At 43.4% G+C, this 11613-nt stretch overlaps 2 protein-coding genes across 5 annotated transcripts in view; one reads left to right on the top strand and one right to left on the bottom strand.

Moving 5' to 3' along the window:
- LOC111154122 (profilin family member 4) lies at window positions 1–6828 on the bottom strand. The gene is made up of 4 exons (XM_022513525.1): window positions 6712–6828; window positions 5974–6111; window positions 4631–4736; window positions 1–1795 (listed from the first exon to the last, which is right to left on the bottom strand). Exons 1-4 carry the CDS (start codon window positions 6826–6828, stop codon window positions 1767–1769), a joined length of 390 nt encoding a protein of 129 aa, XP_022369233.1. The 3' UTR covers window positions 1–1766.
- Window positions 6829–7770: 942 nt separating this feature from the next.
- LOC111154053 (protein FAM228B-like) overlaps window positions 7771–11613 on the top strand; it is a 55381-nt gene continuing 51538 nt past the window's right edge. For all 4 annotated transcript variants that reach the window (XR_002641053.1, XM_022513413.1, XM_022513412.1 and 1 more), the window contains exon 1: window positions 7771–8729. Coding sequence is in view for 3 of the 4 variants with exons in the window: in XM_022513413.1 (XP_022369121.1) it covers window positions 8631–8729 (99 nt within the window). In the remaining variant the exon portion in view is untranslated. The remainder of the gene's footprint in view (window positions 8730–11613) is intronic.

Genomic DNA, 11613 nt, shown 5'->3' with positions numbered 1-11613 from the left:
GGGCTGGATGAGAGTACCCCTTTCTTTTCTATCCTGGGGGAAGGGAGCTTGGGGAGGGCAGGTGGGAAGCTAGAGCTGAGAGACTCCTCAGTCATGGCAAGTACATATGGAAATTGAGGATCTGGGAAAAAAATTAATCACTTAAACCCATTTGCACCTGTGTGCCCATTCTAAAGTGTTTGTGGATCACCAGGACACAAATCTCCCTCATTTGGAGATCCCCACTGTTTCAGAAGATCATCTAGTCCCTGGGAACCTCTCCAAGTACTCTGGCTACCACCAAAGGGTCACTTTCGTGGGTCTCTCTGAAGATCTGGACCTAGTTGGAACTTTGTGATGAGAATTTCAGAACGTAACTGGACAGATCTGCATAGAAGGTCTCTAGACAGTGAGACACTTGCCTTGAGGAGGTTTACAAAAAGGGCCCCAGGAGGATCCCAGCAGTGCAGTGGGCATGTGTCCAGGAAGAGCTGGTGAGCAGGCAAGAGGCTTCATGATTGCCTCTAGCACTTCAGACATTACCTAGAGTCAGACCTTCTGCTTTGCAGGCTCAAAACCCCAGCTTGACAGCATGTGGAGAGTTGAGTATATAATCCACATGATGTCAATGTGCTGATTTACAAGGAGAAACCATTGAGGAATATCTCAATGAGATATTCCATCAGTGAGGACTGATGCCAAAATCTATAGGCAGGTCTACATGGAGAGCCCCAGATAGCATGTGTTTGGAATTCAGAAAATTGTACTTTGCTGCTTGATCATGTCAAGAACTGCAAGAGGTCTAAGACTTGATGCCAGGGGTGTAAGCTGTTCTCTCCTCAGGAGTACCTGAGAGTGTACCAACCAGGTTGGTCTGGAGTTGCCGTTAGGGGAAAGGAAGATGCATCATGCCCAGAAATGATCAGGGTGGAATCCTGAATTTTCAAAATAGGTTCTATAGCTCCCTACCCTTATTGTCCTGGTCACCCAGTAAGTGACCAAGAGGAGATGAACCCTTTCTGGAGAAGGTCGCATTCATTAATCATAATAAGTTGTGAGGACTAGGAGGAAGTGAAGAAGATGGAGTAAAAAATCTTTTTGAGTTGATTCTTTAAAAATTCTTTTGAGTTGACTTTTGAAAGGCCTTCCCCATGTTCAACAAAATCAGATGCCTGTAGGTGGTGGGGAGCATGGAACGTCCGTTAAATACCTTGACTTGTGGCCCAAAGTGTGGCTTTTGTGTTGCTCTTCTCCCCAAGTCCTACAGGGGTGGTGTGGACCAGATGGATGTCACATATGTAGTGAGTGGCATTACAGCTCTGAGTTCAGGGAACTTACCTCTTTTATAGTAAGCAGTAAGAAACTTTGCTCTTTGTTCTGAAGGGAGGCATTACCTCCTTGTTCAAGGTTTCTTCCTGCAAAATCACCCCGAGAAAGGGCCTGGATGAAGAGTTGTTAGAGTCTTGCATTCTTGGCATACCCAGCAAGATGTGTGGGAGCACAAGACCCTCAGGGAGGAGTCTCTCAACAGATATGCCCTGGGCAGATAGCAGGTTTCTCATACTCATGTCAATGACCAACACTTAAACAAACCAAGTATAGCTTATCAAAGAATTCCAATTAAAAAAGAAGATCTCTTGAAATAAGAAAAATTGCTCCCTTAACTCATTCTTCCTCTTTAGTATCTTCTTCCTAGTGTTTTCAACCACAAAAGAAGGCATGATTTTTTTTCTTTAGGATCTATTTCTTAAAATAATGACAGCTGTCTTTCATAGTCCTCTGATGACTTAATTTCCTTTTCTTCTTAGATATTCTCCTGAAAAGGAAAAGAACATGGTTGTTACTTGTGAGCAACAAATTATCACCACAAAGTGTTTCATTATATTTATTCCACAGACATTGGAAGTGACTACCATGTGCTAGATTCTGGAGATACAAGAATGACTGAATAGTTAAGACTCACTCCCTGCTCTCAAACATACATATATCTCCTAGAATCTTTCATAATAAAACATTTTTAAATAGCCATAATTCTCTGTTTCTTAAATTTTCTGTAATTATCATGTAGAATTTTTTGACAGAAACACAATTATGAGAAAAACAAGTGAAGGAAACAGAAGTAACGAGACAAGTAACTGGCTCCTGAGTAGGTTTCAGCCTCAACCATCCCTCATGACAATCCAGCCACTTCCAAGATCAGCCCAGCCCTTCCGGAGCAGTGGGATTTTAGTAGCATGATTCCAGCTATCTCCTTCTAACCAGTACACTCTTTGGAGCCTTTTGTGGTCCTAACAGGAGTCTCAACCTTTACTGCCAGCCACAGAATCAACTTTACAGTGGTCAGATAACTTCCCTGGTCTCCAAAGGAGACCTGGGGAATTAGCCCTGGGCCCAGGCTGAAAGGACAGATTCTAGCCTCTTGACAGCCTAATTGCCCATTTTCCTAGCCTCATTTTCTGAATACCTTTAATTAGATAATTAGCCCCACTCTATAGGTCTCCATTTTGTCTTCCTGCTCCAGCCCTAGTCTGTTGAAACTGAACCTCCCTCAAACTTTGGACACTTGCTCAGAAAAGGTCCTTGGTATTGCAATTGCCTGTTTCTCCCAGGTTGGAGTTCACTCCTTCTATTAGATGCTTCCAAAGTTGTGTCCTGTCCTATTCACTCTTAGAATACCTTATTGCCAGCTATGTAGCATGGTTTATGACATTCCATGTCAGGAAACTGTTAACAACTGGGAAGGTCTCTGCATACATACATTTATGTGTGTATTTTTTTCAGTGATGGTACTTCTCAGTTAATTTTTTAAGATTCATTTCTTTGGAGACTTCCCTGATTCTGCTAGGCAGAGGTCACTCATTTATTTGTTCATCAAACATGTATTAATTACCTACTCAACAGTAGACACTCTTAGGTACCAGAGACAGGAGATTAAAACACAATTCTTATCTTCTAGGGGCTCACAGTCCAGGTAAACAAACAACTCTAGTGGCTCTAACAATAAAAAAGAACTCTAGTAATAAGCGTATGCATAAAATAGGTAGCATAGTGGAGAGAAGCTGAAGATTTCACTTGCATCTTCAATGATGTTAAGCATTTGACAACTAAGGGCCCCTGGGTGGCTCAGTCGGTCAAGCATTTGCTTTTGGCTGGGGTTGTGATCTCAGGGTCCTGGGACTGAGTCCTACATCTCACTCTCTGCTTAGCGAGGAGTCTGCTTTTCCCTCTACCCTTCCCCCCTGCTCATGATTTCTCTCTCTCACATAAATAAATAAATCTTTAGAAAAAAAATGTGACAACTGGATGTGAAAGGGCAGGGACAGAAAGGGACACTACAGATAGGACAACATGTATAGAGGTATGGAAGGTAGAGACTCTATCTGTTTACAGCTTTGACTTTCTTGCTTTATTAGGATAGTATAGGACCCATAAGAGATCATCACTGAATATTTGTTGAAAGAATGGCTGCTTTCCTCACTAGTAGAAGTGGGGGCTTCTACTATCTCAAAGGAGTGTTCAAGCAACTCTAGCAATTTTTTTTTTTTTTAGGAATTTAAGTTTACATTAAAAAATCTAAAACATACTATGCAGCCATCAAAAGAAATGAAATCTTGCCATTTGCGACGACGTGGATGGAACTAGAGGGTATTATGCTTAGCGAAATAAGTCAATCGGAGAAAGACAACTATCATATGATCCCCCTGATATGAGGTAGTGGAGATGCAACGTGGGGGGTTTGGGGGGTAGGAAAAAGAATAAATGAAACAAGATGGGATCGGGAGAGAGACAAACCAAAAGAGACTCTTAATGTCACAAAACAAACAGGGTGGCCGGGGGGAGGGGTGTAGGAAGAGGGTGGTGGGGTTATGGACATTGGGGAGGGTATGTGCTATGGTGAGTGCTGTGAAGTGTGTAAACCTGGCGATTCACAGACCTGTACCCCTGGGGCTAATAATACATTATATGTTTATTAAAAAAAAAATTAAAAAAAATCTAAAACATAATTTATTGTCATTAAACTCAACTTTCATAGATACAATTTTCCAGTTAGTCGTACATTAGATCTTCATTCAAAGACATAAAGACATGGAGGGGGAATGCAGTAGACCTCAACTAGGTAGCTGCAGGGCTCAGTAATTTCTTTTCCTGGAAAGGGCCCTTTACATAGAGTGACCCCCAGAGGCTAAATTTCTGGTTTTACTTTTTTTTTTTTTTTTTTAAACCCTGCTGCCTTACTCACCCTTAGCCCCCCAACAGCTAATAGATGGTGGGGGAGTGTGGAATGACTGATATAGGGGGAAACCATATGACCCAAGACTTGTCAAATCAGGGTCTTAAAAGAAATTAAGAGGCACGATGTGAGGCTTGGCCATGAGACCAGCCAGGAAAGAAGGCTTTGCTATGGGACGGAACAAAACTGACCCTCTTAGAAACAGAGACTAGAGAAGCATTCTAGCAGTATTCCTGTCCCTGGAGTCCATTTTCACTGTGGCTCAGTTCCACTCCATTGTTCCAGTGAATCTGTAAGTAACCCAGTATCCTTCCAATAAATCCCTCCCTTCTACCCTGCGTGGTTTGTATTGGCTCTCAGTGACTGGCAGTCAGATCTTTGTCAGAGGGAACAAAGACAGGCATGGGGAGACAAACTTACCCAGCTTCTCTGTGGCTTCCACACAGACACTAGGATACATGCCTTCAGTGTAAGTTGCCACCAGAAGATATAGATGGGTCTTCACAACAACCACACCCGTGTTTTCCTGGATAAGAGTAAAACAGAATGCCCTTCTTTCAGTTCTAGTCACAGGACTAGCAATTACATTCCAGTCACATTTTGTGCCATTTTTTTACTTCCATGCACTCATATCTGGTTTTGGACTCTTCACTTTTTTTCCCACTAATTTAGTTGTCTTTGCTCAAAAAATTTCAGACTTGTAATAACAGCATGTGTATTTTGAAAAAGTTCCACTGACTGGAATATACCCCATCCCAGTGAGAACAACTGATATAACAGGGGCGCCTGGGTGGCACGTCTGCCTTCAGCTCAGGTCATGATCCCAGAGTGCTGGGATCAAGCCCTGTGTCAGGCTCCCTGCTCAGTGGGAGTCCCCCGGGAGTCTGCTTTTCCTTCTCCCTGCTCACGCTCTCTGGCTATCTGTGTCTCTCTCTGTCAAATAAATAAATCTTTTTTTTTTTTTTTTTTTTTTAGATTTCATTTATTTATTTGACAGAGAGATAGGGAAAGAGCACAAGTAGGCAGAATGGCAGGCAAAGGGAGAGGGAGAAGCCCGCTCTCTGCCGATCAGGGAGCCCGACAGGGGCCTCAATCCCAGGACCCTGGAATCAAGACCCAAGCAGAAGGCAGACACTCAACCTACTGAGCCACCCAGGTGCCCCAATAAAATATTTTTTAAAAATGAGAAAGTAATAGATTTTGGAATTGGACATGTCTGGGCTTGAATCCCAGCACGTGCATTTCCTGCAGCATGACTAAAGAAGACTTACTTAACCTTGCGAATTCTCTGTTTACTTGTTCCAGTAAAACGAGGCTACTTTAGAATGCAGATGAAGTGTGCTTAACCCACAAGATAGGCCATCCAGTAAATGTGAATTTTATCTTCTTATTTCCCTATAGGCAATAGAGCTAGGAGAGGTTTTAAGCATAAGAATGTTTTTTTTCTTTCTTTCTTTCTTTCTTTTTCTTTCTTTCTTTCTTTCTTTTTTAAAAGGAGCATGTAGCGTATAGAGTAGTGAAAAGAGATACTTCAGGCAAGTTTCTGTTGATAGATTTTGGAATGAATGTTTCTCAAGTAGGCTCCCTGTTCCTACTTTATTTTACGCATGTCTACCTAAATACTAGACTGCTGTCTCAGACATTGTCACTGCAGTGATGGGGTTAGGTTGTTTTATAAATGGGATCAGGGGACACAGCAGATTGGAATCAAATTCTTTTCTCAAGGTTTTTTACCTAGCTGTCTTCAAATTGTGAACACTCACATTCTTAGCATAAAGTGAATAGTCATCAGCCCGGATACATTTGTAGTCCTTTTCCTTGAAATACAATCCTTCTCTTCTAGTTTGCAAAGGGTTCTTGGCGAATCCATTCACAAGTGTTCGAACGTCATGAGGCATTATCTGCAGAAGTTAAATAGAGTATGAGTGGGCAAACTATGGCAAGCTGGCCAAATTTGGCCCACTGTCTGTTTTTGTAGGCCTGCAAACTAAGAATAGTTTTTACCTTTTTAAGTCATTGGAAAAAAGCAATAGAATAATATTTTGTGATATGTAAAAGTTGCATGAAATTCAAATGTCACTGTTCATAAATAAAGATTTGTTGGAACATGGTCACACCCATTCTTTTATGTATGCCTGTTTTCCCACTCAAACTGCATAGTGGTTGTGTAGTTGTGACTCAGGCCACATGGCCCAGAAATCTAAAATGTTTACTATGGCTCTTTACAGAAAAACTTTTGATAAAATGCTTATGCCTGGGGTGCCTGGGTGGCTCAGTTGGTTAATTAAGCGTCTGCGTTTCGGCTCAGGTCATGATCCCAGGGTCCTGGGTTGGAGCCTGCTTCTCCCTCTCCCACTTCCCCTTGCTTGTGTTCCCTCCCTGTGTCTCTTTCTGTCAAATAAATAAATAAATAAATAAACAAATAAGTAAATATATATATATATATATATATATATCCTTAAAAAAAAAAAAAGCTTATGCCCAAACTTGCTTTTCCTTACACTAAATCCTGGTGATGCTACACACAAGCTTCGTTCTTGGAGCTTGATGAGCGCTGCACTGTCAACATGCTTTGTTCCCAGAAGGGTATCCAACAGTAAGTTCTGCAGATGGCTCATGCTCCCTCCGCTCTGAAAAGGGGAACTACAGTTGAAACGACTCACTGGCTAGCTTTGGAAAGGCCTGCGAATACAAGTCTCCTTAGACACTTTGGACAGTTTTCAGCGCGTGCACTTTGGAAGTGGTGAAAATGGTGGTCCATCATGTAATAGCCACCAATATTCAAAGAGGAAAATAGAATCCTAGAAAATCGCAATTCATACAGCAGGTTATTGAGTTTGGAAAAATCACTGCTCACAATTTTCTAGTTATACCAACGGTTTGCTCCAGAGTTACCCGAGATTATAAACCCAAACCCAAACACCTGTGGGATCTAAGTTAACAAGGGTCAGTGAGATCAGCGGGTCCTTACCCCTGACCAGCATCCCCGCGAACTATGGGCACTGAACCAGAGGATTTAACGCGTTTAAAGCGGCCTTTTCCGCATTTGGGCCTTCTTCATAAGGACAACCTCCACAAATACTAGTCCTTACGGGATACTTAAGCCTTAAGTGCCCTTTCCGGCCACTCCCTGCGCAGTGGTTTAGGCCACGGGGCCGAAGGTGGGGGTGGGGGGGGGGTCCCTGAAGAAGGACTGGAGGCGAGGGAGGGGGTGTTTAACGTCCAGTTGTGTTGGCTGGGAAGACGCACAGAGTGCTTAGGGGACGGCGATGGTCCAAGCGTGAGCAGAACGCAAAACGGCTCTCGGAAAGGAGCGGAGCGGCGGCCCGTCAACGGGCGCGGGGGAAGGCGGGACGGAAAGGCGACGTGCCTAGCTATTGGCTGCAATATCTGCCCGTCACCGAGAAGCGCTTCGGTGTGGTTCGCTACCTCCGACCCGCCCACCAGCGCCCCAACCCGGGTACCCAGTTATTTCTCCGCGGGGCTGGGCTCGGGAGCGCAGTTGCTCTGTGCTCGGGGTCACAGTGGTGGCTGGTGGGGTTCTAGCTTGTCGTCTGTGGCGGCGCAGGGGTTGCGGGGGGCTACGTCAAGTAAACACTGGACTCGAACGTTCTGTCATTCCGAGGCGACGGGCCCAAGCTGACGGGCCCGCAGGCCCTGGGGGCGCATTCTCCTGTCGCAGTCGACCACTGCGGGGCCGTGGGCCTTGGGGCAGGACCCCTCGCGTGCTTGGGAAGGGAGCTGAGGTACCTGGGTGGTCTGCAGCTTTCCTGCCAGGCCGGGCGGAGCAGGCACTAATCTTGTTGACGGGATGGGAGGAAAGGGACGGGGTGGTGGGTCCTGTAGGTCTACAACGGGCGCAAGCCCTAATGACATCCCCCTCAGGTGACGATCGGCGGGCGGGGGGTGGTGGTGGTGGTGGTGTGTGTGTGTGGGGGGGTGCTTTGGGCGTCCTAGAACTTGAGGACACAAATTTTTGTGAAAGCCCCTCCCTCTCTACTAAGCCCCTCGCGTGGGCCTCAGTAGCCAGAAAGTTGCAACTCCCTGGGTTCGCGGTCCTGAGTCAGGAAAACTGCAGTGCGACCCCTAGAGGCCTGTCTGGTAATTGCCACGCCGGCTGGAACGGGCTGTGTGGTAGAAGGACTTGGAAAGAGCCTGGAATTCCGGGGTTGCTGGCGTCAGTCCAGTGAGAACCTCCCCTGCTTAAAAGACGGTGGTTCTGAAGACCTAATAAAAAACGATGGTGAAGGCCTCTTACTAGGGAAAGTGTGGGTGGCTACTAATTCAGAATCTGTTCCACACCCTTCGTGGTCGCGAGGATTGTTAATTAAGCAAAAGAGAAAGCAGGACTGTGAATTCTCATTACTAAATAAGCTCAATTTTTTTAGTTTCCCTAGGGGCTCTATTTTTTGTGACCACAATGAGAAATTTAGACAGTGATGATCAGTTAACTGACAAGCTTCACAAGCCCAAGAGATCGAAAGAATGGTTTGAACCACAGCCACTTTCTTTTATGGAGGTAACGGTAGTATGGCATTTTGAAGTTTGTATTTGGGTAGTTGTACTGAGATGTGGCTTGTGCTTAATATTTTTTCCTATGTTTTATATTTAATTTCTGCTCTTTATTATTCCATTCGTTCTACTAACTTTTGTTTGCTATTCATTTACTTGCTTTTTAAGGTGGAATCATAGGCAAATGATTACGTTTTCCATATAGCAGTTATAAAATTTGTCCTGAAGCACTTTTAACACTTTGCGTTTTTAAAAACTATTGTAATTTTTTTCTAAACCACTTCATTAAGTTATAACTGATATGCAGTAAGCTGCATATATTTGAAGTGTACAGTTTGATAAATTTTGATGTGTTCCCACATGTGAAACTATCACCACAATCAAGAGAATGAACATATTCAGTGTTCCCGAAGTTTCCTTCTACTGTGTCCCTTTTGTTATCCTTCCCTCCGTGCCAACCCTCAAGGCAACCACTGATTTGCTTTCTGTCACTACATTTGTTTAGCATTTATAAAAATTTTATACAGATGTAATCTTAAACAGCATGTATTCCCTTTATCTGGTTTCTTTCACGCACCATAATTATTTTGCAATTCATTCATGTTGTGGCATGTATCAGTACTTCATTCCCTTTTTTTTTATTTTTTGGTTGAGTGCTGTGTATCCTAGTTTGTCCATCCTGCTGATGGAAATTTGGGTCATTTGCATTTTTTGGCTATTACAAATAAAGCTGTTAGGAATACTCATGTACATGAATTTACATGGACATATGCTTTCGTTTCTCCTGGGTATCTAGTTGTGGGATGACTGGGTCATGTAATAAGTGAATTTAACTTTTTAAAAAAATATTTTATTTATTTATTCGACCCAGAGAGAGAGATGGTAAGAGAGGGAATATAAGCAGGGGTAGTGGAAGATGGAGAAGGAGGATTCCCACTGAGCAGGGAGCTGGATATGGGGCTCAATCCCAGGACCCTGGAATCACGATGTGAGCTGAAGGCAGACATCTAATAGACTGAGCCACCCAGGTGCCCCAAATTTAACTTTTTTATGAAACTGCCAGACTGTTTTCCAAAGGAGTTTGCCTTGTACATACATAGTTCAAGAATCTGCCAGGGATTTGGTTAGTTAATTTGTAAAATTGGTGGCATCTCCTCTACAGCTTTCTTGTTTCAGGTATTTCACCTTTGACTTTCCAGCTCCTATGATTGCTCTGAACTCTGTCTTCTAATTCTTTTTTTTTTTCTTCTTCTTTTTTAAAGTCTATCTTTTTTTAGTAATCTCTGCACTCAACATGGGGCTCAAATTCACAACCCTGAGATCAAGAGTTGCATGCTCCTCTGACTGACCAGCCAGGTCCCCCTGTCTTCTAATTCTTGAATTCTGTAAAACTTCTTGTTTCTGAGTTTGAGATCTCACCTTTAGCTCTGATGGAGGCCTGCTCTTAGACAAAAGTCCATAAAAACTTAAAACTTCTACCAATGTTACGGTCTTTTTCTGAGAGTTGATTACATTCTTGTTTCTCTCTGCTTTTGGTCAGTCTCCAGCATCTTCAGATTGTTTTTTATATTTTTGTCTAGAATATTAATTCAGTACCCATATTGGTTTTGAGAACAACAGATTTGCCAGGAATAGCAACTCTATGAGACAGAAAGAGCAAAGAAAATGAATCTGGGGTGTTTTTTTTTTAATTAAAAAGATTTTTTTTTAATTTTAATTTTTTTAAAAACAATTTGATTCATTTGAGAGAGAGAGAGACAGACAGACAGACAGAGCACAAACCAGGGGAGAGACAGAGGAAGAGGGAGAAGCAGACTCCCTGCCCAGCCTGGAGCCCAAAGTGGGGCTTAATCCCAGGACCTGCAGATCACAGCCCAAGACCAAGGCAGACACCCAACCACCTGAGCCACCCAGGCACCCCTTTTATGAATTTTTAAAAATCATTAAAAAATTTTTTTTTTTACTTTAAAGATTCCATTCATTCACTTGACAGAGAGAGAGACAGCAAGAGAGGGAACACAAGCAGAGGGAGAGGGAGAAGCAGGCTTCCCACCAAGCAGGGAGCCTGATGTGGAGCTCGATCCCAGAACCCTGGGATCATGACCTGAGCCAAAGGCAGACACTTAATGACTGAGCCACCCAGGCACCCCTAAATCATTTTTTAAAAAGATTTTATCCATTTATTTGACAGCAAGAGAGAGCAAGCACTGGTAGAGGGAATGGCAGGCAGAAAGAGAGGGAGAAGCAGATGTGGGGAGCCTGATGTGAGGACTCTATTTCATAACCCCCGGGACCATGACCTGAGCCAAAGGCAGTCACTCAACCAACTGAGCCACCCACGCACCCCTTTACTTGAGTTTAAATTCTGACTCAGTGCAGGATTTTCTGGGCTTCTAGTTCTTGGCTAACTCCCATGACTCTTAATTTCCTGGGTGTTAACCATCCTTGGGAAGGTTAGTTCTTGGGTTTTGAGATTTTACTCATCTGTTCTGAAAACAAGAGTAGTGGAATTGAAGACTGCTACTTCCAATGATTGATAATTTGAGAATTTTTTGTTTTTGTATAATTGTCAGAAGATTTCAAAGGCCCATCCCAAATGTCTCTCACTCTAGGAAATTAAAAAAAATTAATCATATTTACATTGTGGTAAAAGATATATAGCATCAAAGTTTGCTATTGTGACCATTTTTTAAAAAAGATTTTATTTATTTATTTGACAGAGATCACAAGTAGGCAGAGAGGCAGGCAGAGAGAGAGGGAGAAGCAGGCTCCCTGCTGAGCAGAGAGCCTGATGCGGGGCTCGATTCCAGGACCCTGGGATCATGACCTGAGCCGAAGGCAGAGGCTTAACCCACTGAGCCACCCAGGCGCCCCTATTTTTGACCATTTTT

The sequence above is a fragment of the Enhydra lutris genome, unplaced genomic scaffold (genome assembly GCF_002288905.1).
Source record: "Enhydra lutris kenyoni isolate GAN:26980312 unplaced genomic scaffold, ASM228890v2 scaffoldscaffold35, whole genome shotgun sequence".
Classification (NCBI taxonomy): domain Eukaryota; kingdom Metazoa; phylum Chordata; class Mammalia; order Carnivora; family Mustelidae; genus Enhydra; species Enhydra lutris.
Note: the sequence above shows the minus strand (reverse complement) of the source record. Positions and strands in the feature narration are given on the sequence as shown.